The sequence below is a fragment of the Pelodiscus sinensis genome, chromosome 1, assembly GCF_049634645.1.
Source record: "Pelodiscus sinensis isolate JC-2024 chromosome 1, ASM4963464v1, whole genome shotgun sequence".
Taxonomy (NCBI): Eukaryota; Metazoa; Chordata; order Testudines; family Trionychidae; genus Pelodiscus; species Pelodiscus sinensis.
In genome coordinates this window covers 319,707,457-319,730,547 of record NC_134711.1, presented here as the reverse complement: position 1 = coordinate 319,730,547, position 23,091 = coordinate 319,707,457, and the positions used below count along the sequence as shown (strand labels likewise).

Below are 23,091 nucleotides of genomic sequence, written 5' to 3'. Positions count from 1 at the left end.
ACCCCATTAGTTATACTCTTCCCCGTTCCCAGCTGACCCCAAGGAGCCCTGCCCGAGGCAGGTAGGCCCCCCAAGGGGAACTGGAAAGTGGCCCAGGGCAGCTGTCCCTTGGGTGGCTGAGGAAATGGAGGTTGGGTGGGCAGCGTGTTGCGGTTTGGATCCCCGCTGATCCACAGACCTAGTCAGCGTGTTGCGGTCCGGATCCCCGCCAACCCAGTGGCTGCTGCACAGCCACTGTCAGGGCCCTGGGCTGGGATGCAGTGGAGCGAGTGGTTCTGCATCCCCACTGCTAACCTTTCCCTCAGGTGGCTGGCTTCCCACTGTGTGGGCAAAACCCCTGAACTTGTCGGCTCTCTGCCAGCTAGGAGACCCGACCCCTGCCCGGCTGGGACCTGGCCAGAGCCTTAAACTGTTATCAAGCCACCCCTGGTAAACTTTGGTCTTTCTGTCCTGCCCTGACCCAGGGCGGGGCCTTATAAACTGCTTATTTATAGACTGTGACATTGCAATTGCCTTTTAACGGGGCAATAGAGGGAGTCAGCGCTGCCTCCCGCTGACGTGGACCCTTTACACCTTCTCATTAACAAACTAGGGAAATATGACCTAGATGGAGCTATTATAAGGTGGATGTATAACTGGTTGGATAACCTTCCCAGAGGGTAGTTATGTATGGTTCATAGTCATGTTGGAAGAACATAACTAATGGGGTTCGGCAGGGATCAGTTCTGGGTCTGGTTCTGTTCAATATTTTCATCTGTGATTCAGATAATGGCACAGAGAGTAGACTTTATGAAGTTTGCAGAACATGCCAAGCTCATAGGGGTTGCAAGGACTTTGGAGGATAGGATTATAATTCAAGATGATCTTGACAAACTGGAGAAATGGTGTAAGGCAGTGGTCTCCAACCTTTTTACACCCAAGATCACTTTTCAAATGATAGAACAAGCCAAGATCTACCACCCCATCCCATCCTTGAAGCCCCGCCCTCTCTATTCTCCTCCGCTCCATCACTTGCTATCCCCAACCCTTATACTGCTGCTTTTTTTCCCAATTCTTCTGTAGGAAGAGGTTTTTCCAACATAGGGCCTGACTAGACTGGACCAAATGTCAGAAAAATCCCTTATTTTGGGCACCCCCTTATTCCTCGTGGAAAGAGGAATATAGGGGTGCCAAAAGCTCATGTTTGCTCTTCCACTAAAAGAAGCAGAAGAACAAATGCATCCCTGGATGCAGAAGTGTTTTTCTGGGATATCTCCAGAATCCTGAAAAACTCCTGCAGTCTAGCCGTAACCTCGCTGGATTGAGACAGGATGTGTAGGCTCTGGGGTGGGAATGAGGGATTTGGGTGTGGGAAGGGGTGAGAGGTGCAAGCTCTGGGAGGAAATATGGATGCAGGAGAGGGTGGATAAGGGGATACTGGGTCGGGAAGAGGGCGCCAGGCTGGGCAGTGTTGGGGTCAGATGTAGGGTTAGGGTACTAAGCAAGCCACAGACTTCTGGATGTGAGGGTTCAGGAATTTGGGTTAGGGTATGTGAGGGGCTCTGGGCAGGGGGTTCCAGTGTATGATAGGCTCAGATGTAGGGTCTGGGGGAAAGGGGAGTGCAGGAGTGTTATGATGCTGTGGCCAAGTGGGGGCTTGGCTCCAATTTGGGGTTTGTTGGCCAAGCTTCATTTTCAAATAAAATACTATGTCAAACAAAAAGTTTCTGCATTGTCTTTATTTCTGAGAAGGGCAGGGAACCTGTTTTGAGTCAGGGGTCACTGACCCAAGAAAAGTCAGTTGGGGCCACACAAGTGAGATGCAAAAAAGCCTCCAACCCCCTCCTCCCCCCCAGCAAGCTTCACTACTGTGGCCATAACTGTGTTGATGGGAACAGGGGACATAGTACTGGGGAAGGGTGCTAGTGGGTGCTTTGGCAGGGGACAGGGTGCCAGTGGGGACAGAGTTCTGGGGTTGGGGGCAGGGGAGAGGGGACAGGGTGCTGGGAGGGCAGAGGACAGGGTTCTCCAGTAGGCGACAGAGTGCCAGTGGGGACAGAGTTCTGTGGCTGGGGACAGGGGAGTGGGGAGTGGGGGCAGGGGAGAGGGAACTGGGGAGTGGGAACAGGGGGCAGGGTACCAGTGGAGGCATAGAGTCCCCTGCATCTTCCTCCTCCCAGGATTCCCCCCTGCAGAGGGAAGCCGGCGCGTGCCTCCTCCGGGCCTGACTCCTCCTCCATGGCACAGAAAAACCCTGTGCTTGCCTGCCCTGGAGCTGAAACACACATACACACCCCCTCCGTGGCGCAGGGAAACCCCGCACACACATGCCTGCCCCGGGGCTGAAACCCCCGTGCGCGCCTGTCCCGCGGCTGACTCACCCCTCCTGCGCCAGTGCAGGGAAGTCGCCGTGCTCCTCCTCCGGAGCCAATGCCCCTTCCCACAGCGTGGCTGGCAAAGCAGCCAGAGCACTTCCAGAACCCCCGGAAGAGGTGCTAAGCTGCGGGACTTCTGTCTACCCGTGGGAAGCCGACACTACCTCCATTTTTGCTGGAGGTAGGTAGTGTGGCTTCTCGGGGGTGAGGGAAAAATGGGGGGGGGGGCAGACGCCTCGTGATAGACCAGTCAATTGCAATCGACCTGTTGGTGACCACGGGTGTAAGGTAAACGGGATGAAATTCAATAAGGACAAATGCAAAGCACACCACTTAGGAAGGAACTATCAGTTACACACATAAAATACGGGAAATGACTGCTAGGAAAGAATATTGTGGAAAGGAATCTGGGGGTCATAGTAGACCATAAGCTAAATATGCACCAACAATGTGACACTGGGGGGGGAAAAAAAGCAAACATTATTCTGAGACATATTAAGCAGGAGTTTTGTAAGTAAGAAATGAGAAGTAATTCCTCCACTCTACTCCATGATGATTAGGCCTCAGTTAGAGTATTGTGTCCAGTTCTGGGTGACACTTTTCAAGAAATATGCACAAATTTGGAAAAAAAAGTTTGAAGAGAGCAACAAAAATGTTAAAGGTCTAGACAGCACGCCATATGAGAGAAGATTGAAATAATTGGTTTTTAGTCTAGAAAAGGGAAGACTGAGAGGTCATAACAGTTTTCAAGTACCTAAATGGTTATTACACAGAGGAAGGAGAAAAAAATATTCTCCTTGACCTCTGGCGATAAGACAAGAAGCAATGGGCTTAAATTGCAGCAAAGGAGGTTTAGGCTGGACATTAGAAAAAACTTCCTATAAGCACTCGAATAAATTGCTGATGGAGGTTGTGAAATCTCCATCATTGGAGATTATGAGCAGGTTATACAAACACCTGTTGGGATGGTCTAGATAGTATTTGGACCTGCCATGAGTTCAAGGGAGTGGACTTAACTTCCCGAGGTTCCTTTCAGTCCTATGATTCTATGATGTATTCCAGTATCATAGCAAGAGGGGGCACAGTAGTGCATTATGGGAAATATAGTCCCACCAGGCTGCCTGGCCAATAGAGGAGAATGGGAGCACAAAGCACTCAAACTACAACTCCCCTGAGGCACTGTGTCAGGATTGCTCAAGTGAAATTTTTGGGTTTCATTTTTCTACGAAAAATTTCACCCTGCTGTAGTGTTTAGGACTCGTGTTGGCCTTCTGCAACACAGTGAATTTCTTTTAAAAAGCATAAGCTACTCTTTCTGTTGAGGCTGCTTAACCAAATGGCATCCAAAGCAGGTAAGAAATTATACTGCATCAATCCTCTGAGGAATTCAAAAAGAACTGTTGACCCTCTGAATTAGGCTTCTAGATAAGCCATAAAATCCAATATGAACCTACACGAATCTGCCTCCCATCAGCCAATATCGGCTACCTCAGCAGAAATCACTAGCACTTGACCAATGCATGTGAAGGGATCATCAGACCCATTAGCTTTCCCTGCTCAGCCAAATATAAATCCTGTCATGATCGAGTGAAATAAACGACGCTGGTAGAAATAATGTTTCAGTGAGTGACGGGCAAGAGAAGATGGCATTCCAAGCAGTTTGCCAGTTTTATTGTACGCCGTAGGACTATACATGTTTCATGCAAGCTATGTGTTTGTCCCATCTGCCACTCAGAATGACATGCTTCACCTCATGTGGGTGGGTCCTGGGCTAAGGTACTTGGTTCCTCGTCTGGAGCACTGGTGGCTTTATCAAGGGTCCTGCAAGCAAAAAAAGAGAGTCATTCCACAACTTCTAGACTGAACCAGTGGTCAAAGACCACAGAATGCATCCCTCCCTCCTCAGCCAATTGGTATTGGCCTAGCAATGCATCACTGCATGGAGCGTATTCATTGATTGTACACCCACGAAATAGTTCATTCATTCACCATATTGAGGATGGGCCTGATTCTGTTTTCATTTAGGGACTGAGCTAAAGCTCACTGAAGTCAGTGGATATCTTTCCACGTACTTCACTGGGCTTTGGTCAGGCCTGTAGAGTGATTTTACTGGAGCTGTGCCATTTCATTGACCTGAGTTGATTTGCTCTGGGGTTAGGCATGAACAGGATCAGGCCCAAGGGCAAGCCACAAACTGGCTATGAAAAATGTTTGCCAATTGATTATAACCTGCACAGAAAGTCAAAGGGTATGTCTACACTACCCCCCTAGTTTGAACTAGGGGGGTAATGTATGCATACCGAACTTGCTAATGAAGCCTGGGATTTGAATTTCCCGGGCTTCATTAGCATAAAGCCGGCTCCGCCATTTTTAAAAGCCGGCTTGTTCGAACCCCGTGCCGCGCGGCTACACGCGGCACGGGCTAGATAGTTCGAACTATGTAGCCATTCCGATCTATCTATACGCCTCGTTCGAACAAGCCGGCTTTTAAAAATGGCGGAGCCGGCTTTATGCTAATGAAGCCCGGGAAATTCAAATCCCGGGCTTCATTAGCAAGTTCGGTATGCATACATTACCCCCCTAGTTCGAACTAGGGGGGTAGTGTAGACATACCCAAAGGGTGTCTCGCTGTAAAATTGTATTGCAAGCAAGCCGTGTGTTTCCCTCAAAGCGAGCGATGAATTCTGGTGAATGCCCTATAATAAAAGAGAACTATATGCTATAAATTCAGGGGTGACTCATCTGTCTTGAGCTGCTTAATGACTCCTGAAGTGCTTGGATCCTGCCATGTCATTAAAATGATTGGCTTTAATAAAGAGCAGTTGCTAGAAAAACATAATCCAGCGTTTAGGAGGAGCCAATAGCAAGTGTGACGAATTGGAACGCCTTTTTTTTTTAAACCGATAAGACAAAGCCCCTAATGCTGACATAGTCCCTATAATATTGGCATGTCTTCTTACCAGACCAGGATTCCAGTCTGCCAACACCTTACCTGTGTAAATTCAGCAATCCAAGAGAAATGACAGACATGGGACAAGAGATGAAGATTCTACCATGGGAAGCTAGCTCCTTCTTCACCCACCTTTTCTGCCCAAGACCCCACCCATACTTCACCCTCACTCCGTCCCAGCCTTGACCCCTGTTCTGCTCCAGGCCCTTCCCTCTGCCCCGCTAGGCTCAGCCTGGGTGTCATGTCCCCCCGCCCCTGTGAGACACACCTGCCTGCCGCTTGCCGCATCCCTCCTCACCCCTCCAATCCTGGAATACCACTCCCACCCTTCTGCCACGTCTCTTCTCACCCCCGGCCCGCATGAGACCTCCCCACCTTCCACTCGCCACATCCCTCCTTATACCCCGCCCTTGTGACCCCCCCCGCCCATCACATTCTCTCCTCAACCCCTCCCACAGCACTCCCCCTCTCACCACATCTCTCTTCAAACCCCCAGCCCTCACAGGGGAGGGATGGGATGGAGGAGAGTTGGTACTTGATGAGCAGCAGGGACCTCTAGAGGGGATGGAGTGGAAAAGAGAAGGAACTGGTGGGCAGTGAGGAAAAGGGAAGAGACAGAGCAGCGAGGTGAAGCACAGGTAGCGCATGGCCCAGACATTTGGCAGCCAGTCACTGGTGGCTGCATCAAGCTTAGCCGCCTCTGGCCTATTACACCTGCCACCCATCATGACAGATCCTGTTTGCGGGGGGGGGGGGGGGGGGGGGGAAGATGTTGGGCATCAGTAGTGATTAGGGTTCCCTGGGACCAGGGCCTCAGCTGATGGACATCAGCATAGCTCCGGCGGCGTCCATGCTGATTTAACTCGCTGAGGTGCTGGGCCCATGTGCCAAGGAGGACAATCCCTGGGAGTTGCTCCATGCCAGGCGTCAGTGCAAGTAGCATGTGGAAGCAGGAGGGGAAAAGATCCTGCAATCGGGGAGGAAGGTGGTGGAAGACGCGGAGGAAGATCAGGGCAGGAGGCATATGGGCCTGTGGAGGGGAAAGGAGGAGGTCTGTGGGGTTTGGAGTATGGCGGGGGAGAGCCGGGAAGAATAGAATTTACGGGGGACCTGGAAGGGCAATGGGATCTGCATTGGTCAGTAAGGAAATGGAAGGAGACTCTCTGGGCATAGGCATCAATTTCCTCTGTCCCAGGGGCTGCTCTGCCCCAGTTCCCAGCCCCACTCTAGCCCTCCCCCCTCCTTCCCATCCCACTTCACCCCAGCCCCTGTCCACCCCGCTCCAGCCCACTTCTTCCCACCCCTGCTCTTCCCCCACTGCCTCCTGCATACTGCTGAATAGCTGGGCAGGAGGAGCGGGAAGGGAGCAGGTGGAGCTTATGTCAGAGCTGGCTGGTGCGCGGGAGAGGCGCTGATCCACAGGGTTGCCATGTGTGCTGAGCACTCACTACTTTTTCCCCATTCGTGCTCCATCCCCGGAGCACCCCTGGAGTCGGCACCTGTGTCTGAGGGGCAGAGTGGGTGGGAGCGATCCAGTGTCTGGGAAGGGCTCAGAGGAGGGACAGAGGTGCAAATAGCTGGCCAGGTTTAACATGGTTACCGTCCCATGGCAGCATCCATTTAAAATATCTGGGAACTGCGCTGCCCTTTGCAGCGAGATTCGTGTACCGGCTCTGGCCATGTGTGCAGAGAGGGGATTAAACAGCAGTTATGGAGCAGGGAGTGAGCTGGTAACATGCCTGGCTTTCTCCAGAGGCAGGGGGTGCACAGTGAGAGAACTGAGACCGTCCCATCTCCCGGGTGCCGGAACTTGGGAGGCGCTGGGAGTGAGTGGGAGTGGCAGGGCCCACGGTAAGGTTCCCCCTGGCCCAGTCAGGTTCAGGAGCTGCACCGAGTGCTTTGTGGCCTATCTCCACTGCAGCTAGGAGCCAGCCTCCCTGCCTGGGTCCACACACGCTTGGTAATATGCTAAAAATAGCTGTGTCGTCATAGTCGGTAATGCCGGAGCTGGGACGCAGAAGCCAGCGGTGGGGTTCAGACCCTGAGCTCCAGCCTGAGATGCACCATCAAAGCAAACGCCACACACTTGCTATGAGGGGCCAGCATGAGTGTGTGAATCCGGCCTTGTGAGGTGCTCTCCCAGAGGCAGTGTAGATGTACCCGCTTGGCATAGGACAGAAACAGCAATGCAAGTTCCCTTGCATCACCCTGTGCAAATGTGCCTCACCCAGCAACGTACAGGGAGGCTAGTCATCTGTATTCATACTAGACTGTCTTCTTTTGGGGTGGTTTGGCCCCCTGTCCAAAACTGGAGGTAGTGTTGTCCAGAGTCAGATGGGGATGCCATTTTGAAGAGGCCACATGAGCAGGGGGTGGAGTGGCACACGCTTCAAAATAGTGTTATCTGTGAAGTGTGACCTTGTACACACAGTGCACATGAAGTCATGGCAGGGGTGGCAAGGTCACACTGGTGGGGTGGGTCCCCACCACTCCCGGGAGTATCAGAATGGCTGGTATTCTGGGAATGTGCCAACAGATACCCTGGTGCTCCACTTTGGGGGGTGAGAGGCTGTTCAGGATCCATGGCACCCTACAGCAGTTGTGCTGTGGACAATTCTTCCCTAGGAGCTGATCTGAGACCACCTGTGTAAGCCAATGAATAGCCATGAAATGGCAATGTCCCAGCAGGCTCTGCATCAGGCTCCTGGAGAAGACAAGAATTTGATCCTATTCCCAGATCTTTCCCTCTCCCCCTCCATGAGAACCTGAAGTAAGAATAATGGTGTGATAGTTGTTTCACATAAACCTCAGTCACAACTAGCACTGAAATGGGGGGGGGATGAGGATTGCATTAATGCCCTGTGAAATCACTACTCAAAAGGGATTGCTCTGTAGAAACAAAACATCCCCTGCTCTCCCCACTGTCTTCCAACACACACAAAACCATCCACTGGATCACATCCAGTGGATCTGTGCAAAAAGAGTCAGGAAGGTGAAATATCTACCCTCCGAACAAAGGGTAGTTTGAAAGAAAAGCCAGTTCTGAAATAAAACTGTCTTAATGTAGAGACTGCGGGTTAAAAATGCATCTTGTCTCTGCATTTGCCAGCAGTTCTGTGCACTCTCACAGACAGTCTGTGACAATCATATCCTCCAACAACACTGGGGTCTTGACAAGTTTATGGCAGAACTCAATAATGGGCAGTGACAAGGTGACAGCTCAGTGCACAAAGCAAGGGATGAATATTAGGCAGCAGCTCATAACACTGGAGGCTAACAGCTTGAGAGAGATCTGGCAAGAAATGCTGGGGTTTAGTTGTGAGTCTTCCAGCATCTTAACAACCGGCCAGCATTTACCAGCTTGCACCGACAGTGAGATACCGTATGTCATGTATAGGACCTCCAGCGTCCCAATGGGGGGCTGTGGCCCCAGGCCAGGAGGATGGCGTCCAGCTGCAGTGTACACAAGCCCCAAGATGCTCAGTGCAGCTCCCTAAACTGACTGGGCAGGATGGAGAGGCACTGTGGGCCTAATGGGCCCTCTGCCTCCATTGTCCTTAGGCATTGGGCTCCCCTCCTTTGGAGTTAGGAGCCCAGAGATGGCACTTTCAGTGCCCACCTCCTGATTCCTCTCCCTAACATCACCACTACACTGGTGTCACACCGGGGAGGTCAGTGGCACGCCCCATCCAGGTTTGCACTAGTCTGACTGAGTTTAAAATGGGCCTGTTCCTCAACTGGTGTACGTGGGCATAGCCCCACTGAAACCAGTGGGTCAGATCCAGCACTGTGGGTTGGGCATGGACTTAGGAGACAAGGGACCATGCTTCTCAGCCTCGCTCTGATACTGTCTCCCTTTGGGTAAAGGCATTTAAGCTTTTGGTGCCTCAGGGCATTAGGGATATGAGATTTCACCCCCGTTGTGAAGTGGTTTGGGATCTTCAGGTGAAAATGAGCTAGCTAGCTGCAAACGGCTATGGTTTGTTATGAAAGTTGATCAGTGGCAAACAAGGACTGAGCTGCTAAGAATGTGTAATAAGGAGCCGCGCTGGTACCCTGCACTTGCCAGGAAAAGAAACAGGGCCCATGTGCTCGCTCTATTTGGGCACTGGAGTTTTTGTTCCTAGCTTCTTCCTCTTCATACGTTTGTCTGTCCTGAGGGCCTGACATCTGTGTCCGTGGGGATAGCTCCACTCTACACCAGCTGAAGATCTGCTTGGATGTCTGCTCTGCGCATGTCTTGATGAACCTTGCGCTAGATTCACAACAGGGACTTAGCCACCGAATGCCTCAGCATCCTGCTGCCCAAAAGAATCCTTGGCCTTGAGGTACACATCCAGGCTCCCCACGGGCACAGTCAGGACTGAAAGGCATTCACAGAAGGCAGCATGAAGAGTGGGGAGACAGTAGAAAATGCCCCGGAGAGGAGTTGAGAGGAAGCATGCATGCAAGCCAGCCCAGTATAGCCAGGTACTCATCTGAGAGGCAGAAGACTCAAGTCCCTGCACTAAATCAGGGATTCAGACCTTCATCTCCCACATCCCAGATGAGTGCCCTTATATAGGGCTCCTGGGTAGCCTGGGACAGACATACCGCAGCCAATTCCCAACATGCCTGCTCCCGGCTGTCTGCGTAGACCAAGTCTGTTGTGTGTGCAGGTGAGGTATGCGCTGAGCAGGTGAGCACACCAACCAGCTCAGGGCCTACTTGTGAGGTAAGTGGGGGATTGTTTAATTTGCAAACTCTTCCAAGGCTCAGATGTAAGCAAAGGCTCCCAGCAGTTTGGCAACAGCAGGACCTAAGTGGCCTTGTGTTTGCCCACCAGCAGAAGTTTAGGCGCCTATGGCCTACAGGGTTAGGTGTGAGCTGAGTGGTGGTTTTGTAAATGTCAGTGGCACCTAAATGCTGGCCTCAGGTGCCTTAAGAGGCATTTAGGTGCCCATGTCCCTTGGCTGCCTTCCTCCTCCTCCTCCTCAAAGAATGATCCAATTTTGTGGTATGACATTCCCTTCCCTGCATGTGTGTTCTCTTTTCTAAGATGCTGAGCTAGAGGCAGTGTGGTCTAGTGGACGGAGCATGAAAATGGGTATACTTAAGTTCTCAGACTCAGATTTCAAGGCCCGATTATGGTCATCACATCTGAGTTCCTGCCTGGCACAGACCAAAGACTCTCACCCGGTAAACTCTGTTGCAAGACGATAATTTGTGTTTGAGCTAAATTATCATCCCAAGTCTGCAAATGTCTTGCTGTGAGGCCTTGGGCACATCAGGTAGGCTTACATCCTCAAGGTATTTCAGCTCCTACCTCCCACTGATTTCAATAAATTCAGGGCCTCACACCTTTGAGAATTACACAGATGAACTGCACATGGAGTGAGTCTTAGATCTTGATACCCCCTTACTCAGAGCGGATAGTCCATTACTCTACTTACAATCCCACTGATTTCAATGCAGTCAGTTTAGTACTCATTGCAAGGAAGGGCCTCAAAAACCAGCCCTGTAAATGCTCTTACTATCATCATAATTAAGGGGAAAAGATCTGTCCTTCACAGTGGCATGCACTTTGCCTCACGTCTCTGCCTCCTCTTCCCTGCGACCCTTCCCACTCCCTCACGCATCCCACACCATACATTGTATTTGGTTCACTTGTGTAGCTGTAACTGGCACTATACTATGGTGTCACACAATTGTACAGCTCCTGAAGCAAACCTTTTCACTGGCAGGCTCCCATTGTTTTTCATCAAATCTTTTACTAACATGCTGCTCTTTCTGTATAGCTAGGGATCACATTGTGTTCAAGGGCAAATCTCCAACAGTGTGGGTGTTGGGTAGCAGTTCAGTGAGTGCATACAAGCCTTGCTACCCACACCCTCCAAACAGAATAATTTGCCGTGGGATGCTGTAGGAACTGAGAAGCAAGGATCAAGCCGAGACTCTGTCAATCACAGAGCAGTCCCTGCTGTAGCCCTCACAAGGGCAGGCTGTAAGATTCGGCCACTGGGATAACGATGAGCAGTGAAAACCACAACACTCTCCGGCTGTTGTCCAGACTCAGACTGCAAACAGCCCTGTCGAAATCCACCCTTGAAATGTTTCCTCCTGCTGAGCCAGCCTCTGCAGCATTCTCTGGAATAGTCGTGTGCTTTCATGTCCACTGATGCAGCTTATGATGTGGTTCCTGCTGCTTTTTCTGTTCTGCTAGCAAAGGCATTGACATCCACTGCAGGTGTGGCTTCTGCAGCTTTCTCTGCCATTCTGGGCTATGCAAGCTCTTTCCTGGCTTCCTCAGCTCACATGGCTGCACAGTCCCATGAAAATCCAGAAGCCCTATTGATTTCCTCTGCATGGAGCCCCATCTTCTGCCAACAGCACCAGTGCCACAAAGGCAGAAGGTCACAGTACAGCACTGAAGAGGGAGGACTCCTGAGTAGAAGGCAGAGGGGCTAAGTGGGGTTCCTCAGGGCCATAAGAGTGAGGCATGGGGTGGGGGGAGGGGGAGAGTGAAACACAAGTACTGCAATTCCAAAGGGCTGCAAGAATAGAGATAGCGAGGCCAACTGTCACCCAGGCAATCAGGACAGAAAGACAGCGCTCTGGCAGACTGGAGACGGGGGTGGGGTGCTAAAGCCACAGAAGCAAATGGTTAAGGAAGTAGGGCCATTGTGGGTAGCGGTATCACTGTTTATCCTCCCCAGTTACATAGCGAGAGACATACAAGCCCATGAGACAAGGCATGAGACGAGAGCTGGCAGAGGGAGTGGTGGAGGTGGAGGCGTTCCTGTCAGAGGTGGGTGCAATGAGAAAAGGGAAGCCAGTGACGGAACTCAGTGGGTGGGGGAAGAGAGTATTGAAGAGCGGGGAAGGGGGTGCTGTGAGGGGAGGGGCCTGTTCCGTGACAGGAACTGGGAAGGGGATGGTGCAAAGGGATCTGCTTGTTCAGTGACATTCCTCTTACTGAAGTGTAGATGAGTTAGTCGGCCCGGAGAGGGCCCTGGAGTACTTAGGCCTTTCCCAGTGAGAGGAGGACGCCACTGATACTCAGTTGGCAGGACTGGGGATTCAGGTGCAGCATGACCAGCGGCTCGCCACGCAGTAGACAGCAGCACGCAGAGGCAGCTTCAAAACAGCACCCACAGTGTCCTGAGTCGCACAGTGCTGCTTCTGCCTGCCCTACTCGCCACAGGGAAACGCCTGCTGCTGAGCCAGAAAAGCACAGCACAGAGCCTAGTCTTTCGGTACGACATCAGCTCCCCGGACTTACACAGCCCTTTCAGCGCAGCAAGGAACTCAGGGTATGTCTACACTAGAAAGTTAGTTCGAACTAACGGACGTTAGTTCGAACTAACTTTCCTATGCGCTACACTAGCGCTCCGCTAGTTCGAATTTGAATCGAACTAGCGGAGCGCTTAGTTCGAACTAGGAAAACCTCATTTTACGAGGACTAACGCCTAGTTCGAACTAGCTAGTTCGAACTAAGGGCTGTGTAGCCCTTTAGTTCGAACTAGTGGGAGGCTAGCCCTCCCCAGGTTTCCCTGGTGGCCACTCTGGCCAACACCAGGGAAACTCTATGCCCCCCTCCCGGCCCCGGACCCCTTAAAGGGGCACGGGCTGGCTACGGTGCCCGTGCCAGGTGCAAGCCTGCCAGCACCCAGCTAGCAGACCCTGCACCTGGCACGGCACAGAGCCACCCACCCGATGCCTCCCAGCCCACCCCCTCTTGCCGGGACCAGGCTGGCGGCTCCCGGGAGCTTGCCCTGGACCGCAAGAGGCGGGCACCTTCCTGGGCTAGTGCGGACATCGTGGACCTCGTCCACGATCTCCGCACTAGGCACAGGAAAGTGGCCGTCTAGGGCAGGAGAGCTGCCAGCCTGGCCACCCAGGAGCAGGTGTGCATGAAAATCAAGGGGGTCCACTGAGACCCCCGACCCTGAGCCCTGAGCTTACAATGGCCGTCCTGGGTCAGACCAAAGGTCCATCTAGCCCAGTAGCCTCTCTGCCAACAGCGGCCAACCCTAGGGACCCTGGAGGGGATGGACCGAAGACAATGACCAAGCCATTTGTCTCGTGCCATCCCTCTCCAGCCTTCCACAAACTTTGGGCAGGGACACCACTCCTACCCTCTGGCTAATAGGACTCCATGGACCCAACCTCCATGACTTGATCTCACTTCCCTTTAAACTCTGTTCTAGTTGTAGCCTTCACAGCCTCCTGCAGCAAGGAGTTCCACAGGTTAACTATTTGCTTTGTCAACAACAACAACTTTCTCTTACTACTTTGAAGCCTGATACCCATTCCTTTCCTTTGGTGTCCTCTAGTCCTTCTTTATGGGAACTCAGGAAGAACTTTTCTGAATGCACCCTCTCCACCCAACCCCTGCTTTTAGAGACCTCTATCCTGTCCCCCCTCCGTCTCCTCTTTTCTAAGCTGAACAGTCCCAGTCTCTGTAGCCTCTCTTCATCTGGGACCTGTTCCCAACCCCTGATCATGTTAGTTGCCCTCCCCTCTCCCAGCCTTTCTCTTCCCCTCTCCCACCTCCTTTTCCCAGTCTCCCCCAGTTTTGTTCAATAAAGACAGAGTCAATGTTGGAAGAAACGTTATCTTTATTTTGTACATCAATAAGAAGGGGGGCTAGGGAAGGGCAAGTGGAAGGAGGTGAGGGAGGAATGGGGTACGAGCCCCCGATGGGGAGGACTGGGCTGGCTCTGCGGGCTTCTGGGGGTGGAAGCTCTCCTGCAGCCCCCCAATTACTCCCTCTCCCCAGATGGCAGCCTGCGGCAAGTGCAGCCGGGCTGATGGCCGAGTGGTGTGATGTGCCCAGTGTGGGCACTCAGGGCACTCCAAGCCAGAACTTCTTTGCAAGCGGGGCACCCCTTAGAACTGTGTGTCCGGGGTGGGGGTCGGGACCCTTTAAGCGCAGCCCTCGGCTAGCCTGAGACAGTATCTCCATGCTCTAAGTCCTCCTTTTATGCCCTGCCGGCACTGCTTCCGGCCATCATTAAGCCCTGTTCAGAGTCCACTCAATGTGGACTTACTAGTTCGAACTAGCAAAACGCTAGTTCGAACTAGTTTTTAGTTCTAGATGCGTTAGTTCGAACTAGCTTAGTTCGAATTAACTAATTCGAACTAAGTTAGTTCGAACTAGCGCTGTAGTGTAGACGTACCCTCAGTGAGTTTCAGTGTATGGGCAAGGGGCCTACCCTGGCTGAATGGAGCAAGGCAACACGCACATCCCCTGCAACTAAGTCTTGCAAGCCCAGGGAGGCATGAAGAAAGATCACTGCTACACAACGGGATCCTACACGACTTCAGGCAACGTGCTCTAAAAGCCAACACAGGTGGGAGATCATGGAATACCACGATGATAACAAAGCGGTTTCAAACGTCAGCACACATTTATTGGAAATGAATGTTGTATTGGCTGGCAAACATTCCTTCCAGCTCTTGCTTATATTTACTTTCTTTGCCTTAGCCACTGTCTTCTGAGGGAGTATGGACATTTCCATCCTGTAGCTCACTTTATGCAGCACCCTCTACACAGAGCAAGCTGGCATTCAAGAAGCCCAAAGGTCTTTTCAGTCCAAGCACAAGTTTGTCACCAGTGGCACATCTCCTCCATTCATGTTTCCTCCATTCAGAGGTTCACTAGGCATGTAGCTTTTCAACAGCCAGCCCGCAACAGAAATCCATGTTGTTTACAAGAAATCTCCACACTTCACAGTGAATCACAAGTCATCAGACAACAGACAACAACACCCCTTCCTGCAAACCTTTATTCATCTGAGTAATCCTAGCAGGTTCACTAGATTTACTCACATGAGTAAGGGCTTGTAAGATTGGGCCCTTAAACCCATAATTAAATCAGACTTACCAAGTAGCTACTGCAGATAGGTGACCAAGATCTGGCTGAAGTCTGACATCTGGAAGCTATTTTGCTATAGCACTGAGGATTACATTCTTAACACTGAATGCTAGCATATATTCAAGTCCACATTTAAGAAACATTTCTTGTCCCAGTATAGTTCTTTAGTTCCTGGTGCTGTAGTTGTTGAAAGAAGAACACAGTTATTTCTAGGACACTTGGAAACATCAGCAATGACAGAGATGTGCCTTGACAATCCTGTTGCCTTTGGCAAAGGCAGATGACACAATATGGCCTAATGCCTACGCTACTGGGACACTAAAGACAGGACTTATCTGTGGGTGGCACGAAAACCACTGAGATACTCATATAGGCTTGACTTACGTTGACCTTAACAGTAAGGAGTTGGGAATGATAGTTTAATCATTTGAGATTTTCAAAGATGATCTAGAGATTTAGATTGACAATTTGGTATATCTCAGTCCAAAGCCACATCTCAGCCAACTGTGAAATCTAAAATCTTCGCAACTGTGAAGAAAAATCTTGTGTATTTTGTCAGATTTAACCAATTTGTTCATTTGCTGACTGACCAGCTATTGGTAGCTGAAGCCAACCTCAGATGTTCGGTTTCTGAGGATGTCATGAATTAAAGTTGACCATGGGTAGTTTTCAGTAATACATTTCAATATTTTTGGACCTTTTCTCCCCTAAGGTCATATCCAACACTGTGTTCATTCTAGTGAGCATCTCCACATTTTAAGTCAGCTACAAAACATGATATCCCTTTTTAAGTAACATGTGTCCTAAAGTTTTGTAACAACACTTGTGTTAGCAAGTGAGCTGTTTGGTGCTACACAACGAGTCAGAGGCAGAACAGGAATTGACTCCTAAGGGCCCCTGGTGTTTAAGCCTATCTTTGGTTCACTAGGCCACACAGTCTCTTGAAATTGTATCTGGCATATATGTAGTGTTTGAGATTCACAGCAAATTCTGTGTCATGTTTTCCAGCACCAAGCATGGTTTTCTCCATGTTCTTGTTGGAATGCTAAGAAGAGGTGCTTAGTGATCATGTGATAGGTCAGGTCAGGGTGCATAAATACTAGATTTATGAAAACAATTCTGATTTTTTCCCCACAATTACAAATATATCCAAAATGCATACTCTCAATGACACATGTTTTCCCTATCTACCAGTTTTTGTTGGGTGCAAAAATGCTCTGGGAAATTAGAGCTATGACTGTGACATGCTTGGAAAAATTGAAATGTTTTAAGACAATCTGATTGTTATGGTTGAACACAAATTGGTATGGGTGTGTCTGTGGATGTTGCGGAAGCTAGAACACGGTGTTTCAGCACTTAATGGAAAGGGGACATATTTAGCAGGTTGTTTATAGACTAAGCATAGGTGTGAAATCTGGTAGTACATACTGTATCTTAGGAGAATATGAAGTAAATACCAGCAAAAAACAGAGTGTGGAATGTTAGAAGAATGTGAAGTAATTAAAAGCAAGGCCAGAAACAAAACTGTTATTTATTTTTTACTTTATTTACTTCACATTCTCCTAACACTATGTAATGTCAATATTTTTACCTGGTCCAGTTTCTTAGCTAGTGTGAATGGGCATAACCCCACTGAAGTAAATGGAGATATGTCAAAACCACAAATCTGGCCCACGGACATATGATTTTATCCATTTGAGAAGCTATCATGCCTGTACTAGGAAATTATTTTGAAATAACTACATTTGACATAATAACTCCCAAAATAACTATTTCAAAATAAGCTTATTCCCCAAGGAAAGCAGGAATACTGATTTCAAATAATGGGCTTGGTAGTGTGGATGCTCTGCTTAGTGTTTCAAACAATGGGGGTGGGGGGAATATTTCAAAATAACTCCCTAGTGTAGACCAGGGCCTGGTGTGTTAACCTAACATTCATTAAAAGAGGAAATGTGAATAGAGGTAATATTCAGTGCAGAATCTTACAGAGCTAGATAAAATAACTGAATTAAATTCTCTGGCAGTTCACTACCTGAAGCTAAAATATCATTATCCACCTACCAACCTTCATCTTTTTCCAGCTAGTAACCACATCTACATTACCATCTACACCAATACTTTGCATTTACACAGAAACTTTCATTCAAGGTGCTTAAGTGCTTCATATTCAGTTAATTAAGCTCCAGAAGAACATCTTGGTGGTTGGGTATTATAAACTTTACATGGGCAAACTGAGGCACAAAGCAATTAATCTGCAACTTGCCCATGGTCTTCTAGAGAAAATCAGTGGCATACAGAAACTGAACCCAGGAGTCCTGGATTCCCATCCACAGCTCAAAATAAGACCAGTTGTCCTCCATCATGTATCCAATATAAACGTGCTTGTTTGTACATGTATTTTGTCCCTTTTGTAGCTTAATTGCCACTGAAAAAAGTTAAGAAAACATCTTCACTATTTCCCCAGCAAGGAGTTTTTGGACCCAGATCAATCATTAGTTTGGCATCATATAAACCCTCCTGTTGCTGGTCATCTGTCTATATGGACCAGCTTATGAGTGTGCACTATTCCTTCCCAATGCATAGGCCAGATAGGACTCAAGCACTGATGTTGAGAGTAGAATTCTGAGTTTCCAGGTTTGTGGTTGTGGATGTGCCATTGATATGTCACCACTGAGTAGCTTTCATGTTATATGATCATGTCAGAGGACCTGATCCAAATCCACTGATGACAATGGAAAGACTCCCAATTCACTTCAATAGGTATTAAGTGAATGCCAACTACAAATGCTAATAACTCAACCATCACGCTCTTGGGAGGAGTTCTTCTCCTCTACATAGGGACATGTTTCTGTGGCTTGGCTGACTGTGATCTGAACAGTGAATCTTACCCAGTAGCCTCCTGCACATGGACACAGAGCAGGAGCCCTGTGTTCAACTAAGCACCAATTACAAACCCTATCTGCTCTGTTCACATGATGTCACTGTCCATCTTCAACTCTGCCAATATGTAGCTCTCAGTTCTTGCTCACGGGACTTAAGCAGCCATCTGAAAAGAGCCAGATTGCAGCATCTAGAAGCTGCTAGAAGCAGGCCACATCCTCCCTGACTGAATTCACCTCGTTATCTCTGGCCTTCCTCTTGATTGGTACTCCTTTCTTTTCATGTGCCTGTATATTTATACCTGCCTTTGGAATTTCCACTACATGCATCTGACGAAGTGGGTCTTTGCCCACAAAAGCTTATGCTCCAATAAATCCGTTATAAGGTGCCACAGGACTTCTCGTTGTTTATGCAGATTCAGACTAACACAGCTACTCCTCTGATACATTTCACTGTTATTTCTGCAACACGAAACTCAGCTTGGCTCTCCTGAGGTAACATTGGAAAGGGGGCTTGCTTCTCTTATTTGGTTGTGCTTCTTAGTGAGAAAACAAGATCAAGAAGGTGGTATTCATCTTCAGCATTTATTTGTCATTGAAAAAAACCCTTTGAGCAAGCAAAGATCACAAGCACGTCACAATCAATTGGCTATACATTAATCCTTTTTTTTGTCATTCTCATACTAACAGCAAGAATGAAGTAGCACCAAGAGGTGGTGTGCTCAACACATTACAGAGACAATTTGTGATACGCAACCAAAGCCCAGGCCACAAAATAGTAATTAGACACTTCCTATCTGCCTCCAAGAGGCATGAGTACATGGGAATCATGGGCATCATGTATTCACAACAGAAACATTGCAGATGAGGAAGCAGATGGTGGATTTGCAAAGCAGTCAGAAAAAGAAGCCCATTGGCATTTAGCACCATCTTGCAAAAGGGAGTGACAACACAATAAGAAGACACAGTGAAAATAAGAAAGCAGGAGGTCAAAGAGAGCCATAGGAATTCTCACAAAGATAAAGCAAACACTTTTGAACCAAGGAAGCAAAACACATTACAAGTTGGCAATGAAAAAATAACTGCCTTTATGGCAATTGAAAACCCAAAACCAGAGAATAAATGCTTGCCAAATGAAAGTGACCAGCTTAGCACCCAAAGTGACCTTGAATCAGCACAGATTTCTGACCAATGTTAAATTCACTGTATGGGTATTATGTCTGAGCAATGAGAAAGCAGGCAGAGGACTATACGTTGTCCTGAATCCATGCACACGTCTGAAATTGGTAAGCGTTTTATCATAGACTAAGGCAAGATGAGGCCCGCAGGACAAAATTCTGTGCTCAGATACACCGCATGTAACTCTGCTGACATCAGTGGGCTAGCATGGAGTGCGACTGAATGAAGAATTTGGCTCAAAGACCTGATTTTATTATACCTCCTAGTACTAATCACTGGGCCAACTATGCACTTGGATGCATGTCCGAGACCCTGAATGGCATGCACATCTAGAGACAAACTTGGGCCTATTCAAGGGGCTTACTGTTAAACCTTTTAGGACTGTATTTTAGTCTCACTGACTTCCAGTGGACTTGGCACTTAGTGAAGCATTAATACGGATGCAAATGGGCAAAAACGTATGATCCTCTGCAGTGAATGAATACAATCTTTCTCACATGTGAAGAAGTCAGTGTTTCTACCTACCGTAAACAACTTTCACCCTTTATGGACATTGTCTAACTGCTCTGATGCTTCATCATCTTAACTGTTACTATCCTCTACCTGAGATAAGAAGGTGTGTATCTGAGGTCATGTCTACACTAGCACTTACGTTGTCAAAACTTTTGTTGCTCGGGGGTGTGAAAAACACACCTCCTTGAGGGATATAAGTTTTGCTGGCAAAAGAGCTCCTGTGCATGGTGCTAAGTTGGCAGGAGATGCTCTTCTGCTGACATAGCTACCGCCTGTCACAGCTGCATTTAATGTCAATGGGAGAACTCTTTCCCATTGGCAGAATATAGTTACATGAGTATTCTGGCAGCAGCACAGCTGTAAACTTGTCAGTGTAGACAAGGCCTGAGAAGTGTAAAGGTGAATGGAGGCATCTGTTGACATGTCAAGAATCACAGAGTCTTTGAGGCTCAGCGCTCTCCAGAAGGTTAACAAACATCCATGGAACAGTGAGCTGCATTATCTTCAGTGAACAACTTAAAAAACCAACAAGTAGTCCTGTGGCACCTTAGAGACTAACAAAAATCTACGTATGCTATCATGAGCTGTCGTGGGCAAAACCCACTTCTTCAGATGAGATGATCTTGAGGTGCCCGCAACAGCTTATGATACCATATGTAGATTTCTGTTAGTCTCTAAGGGTATGTCTAGACTGCGGAGCTATTTTGGGATACTGGAAGTATCCCTAAATAGCAATGCCGCATCTTTAAACGCTACTGTTGTTTACCAAAATAGCCGGCATGCTATTCCCTGTAACTCTTGTTCCATGAGGGTCAAGGGATCTGTCAGAATAGTGTCTTATTCTGATGCACCCTGAGGTGCCACAGGAGTACTTGTTTTTTTAAAAGTTGTTTTTAAAGTTGCAGACTAACACAGCTACCCCTCTGAGACTTTATATTTCATGAGTTCAGTGCAGCCCTTTGCTGAGCTACCCTGCACTAGTTACAAACAAAACTGAGGTTTGCTGTTGCACAACATCCACTCGATGTCTGAGCTCTCAGACTAGCGACGATCATTATAGACGGTTCAGTGAGGTTCTCTGTGAAGCATGCATGTCAAAAATGCATTACATTCACAAAGAGTTCCACAGTTTTACTTCCTGGAGGATTTCCCTGGTTTCCTCCTAAACATTGGAAGCATAAATATATATAGAAAGAGAGGGTTTTTTTTCCACATAAACATCCTGGCTATCTCATACTATACAGTTCTAACACAGCTAAACTTGGAAATACAGCACTGAATTAAGAACATCACACTTACTTCTACTCAAAAGTTTTAGTCTGTTAGCACAAGGCAAACAGGACATATCACACAACACACTCTATGTATGTATTCATTATTCAGGCCAACACTGTTCGCTAGTCACATAGCATAGAACTTCCCTAATCTTTATAAACCTTCTTTTACCCTCCCATCGTGGCACCCTTTTTCAGACATACCAAATGACAAAACATTTAGATTCTGACCAGTGAAATCACCACCCCCCAGAAAAAAAGTCTTGCAAGTATTTAATTCACATCTAATACATGCTAGAAGCGAGAATTCCCTTTTCAAATACCGCTGCAGCAAGATGGTTCTGGAGCGCTCACCTTACATCTTCCCCAGTTGCTTTTGCCTAATTAAATTTGCAACTTGGATTGAGCTATAGCAAAAAGGATTAATCCAGGCCAATCAGTCCTGATTTCTATAGCTGCTTGGTGGGTTTATTACCAGGTGGATCAGTTTTGTCAAACAGAAACCAGACCCTGAAAGGTGCTTTGCTCTGTAAGCTACCAAATCTGTCAGCTGAATCCTGAGATGGGCACGCTGGCCAGACCTGGAGCTGGTGTAAATCGATACAGTTCCATTGATTTCAACAGAGCTGTGCAATTGACACCAGCTGAGAAAGAGGCCTTCTGTGTTTACTGAGTCACACTGACATTAGTGGGACTTTAGCAGAGTAAAGGCACAATAAACATTTGAGTTGAGACCCCAGGGATTTGGCCAAGTTGGAGGTAATGGCTCTCAATAACTGGATCATGGTCCCATTCGCACAATTATGAGCAGCCATGACTTAACGTGTTTGTATATTTAAAACTATTGTGTTTGGGACAATTTTCTAGCAGTTTGCCAGAGCTAACAATGGTGACTTGCAAGTTCCATTCTACCTAGAAAAAGTCATGTTTGCAAACTGGATCCATTCCTGAAACTTGCTCCTACTCCAGTTGCACACAATAGCCATCTGCATCCGAAAAACATAGGAATCAGACCAAGATCCAAAACAAATAAAAAATAATAAAAAAGATGCAGATCTTGAAAAATGATAGGGAAGAACAACCTGCAGAGTCTGACCTGAAGCCCATTCAAGAAATCTTTGCAACCAGCTGGACTCTTTCTGTGCCTGACTTCACTTTCCATTCTGCTGCAACACGGGGCCAGATCTTGAGCTGATGTAAATGGGCATGGTCCATCTATACTAGTTGAAGATCTAACCCAGTATCTTTCATCCTTTCCTTTGGCCAAATACCCATTGATGTCTCTGAGAACAACTATGAATCTGGAATGACTCCACTGAGTTATGTCAGGTTTATAGGGCCTAATCCCACAAGATATTGAGCACTACTTCTGTTCTGTTGATGCCACTAGATGTAGACAGAGCTCAGAACCCCCGACAGGCACTCAGGCTCATGGGATCAGATCCTGGGAACAAAACTGAGCCCCTTCCCTGCACTAGCGGAACAAATGGCAGCTTTATGCAATTTAAGCACTGGAGGTTCAGGCCCAAGGAAAGAGCCATGCCTTTTAATACATTTGCAGTGCACAATTAATTGAAAACCATTGCAATCTACAATCCTCTGTGCATTCCAGCCTCATCCTCTCCCCATCATTCTGTGTAGCTCTGTGTCGTGCAGGCAAAGCAGAAAACCTGACCTCTGAAATGAGGATTCCTAATCCTCCTTGGAAATAAAACATAAAAGCTTCTAATACAATCAGAACAAAAGCAGATTAGAAGCCTCTAATTAATTTTGTGGCCTTTATTTAATGAAAGAAAAAAAAGAAAGAGAGAAAAGTGCAATGAAATTTACTCTTTAGCCTCAGCCAATTTATTGTTCATCTCTTTACTTTTCTCCTTGTCCTCTGGCTTTGTCCCGCTGGAGCTCTCTGCAGTCTTTTTCTTGGCAGCCCGGCCAGATGTAATCTGCTTGTCTTTGGCCTTTTTCAGTGGTTTATGGCTCGTTGTTGTCTTTTTTGGTTTGGAAGGCTGAACACTACGCTTCTCCACCTGGATGGACGTAACATACAAACCGCCAACACAGAAACACACAGGAAAAGGTAGAA

At 48.1% G+C, this 23,091-nt stretch overlaps 1 protein-coding gene across 1 annotated transcript in view; it reads right to left on the bottom strand.

Moving 5' to 3' along the window:
- Positions 1 to 4,017: 4,017 nt before the first annotated feature.
- The window catches only part of MAP6 (microtubule associated protein 6), a 76,995-nt gene continuing 57,921 nt past the window's right edge, over positions 4,018 to 23,091 (bottom strand). The window contains exons 3-4 of the mRNA XM_006133575.3: positions 22,839 to 23,035; positions 4,018 to 4,175 (exon numbers count right to left, since the gene is read on the bottom strand). Coding sequence (XP_006133637.2) covers positions 4,106 to 4,175; positions 22,839 to 23,035 — 267 coding nt within the window. The 3' untranslated portion in view covers positions 4,018 to 4,105. The remainder of the gene's footprint in view (positions 4,176 to 22,838; positions 23,036 to 23,091) is intronic.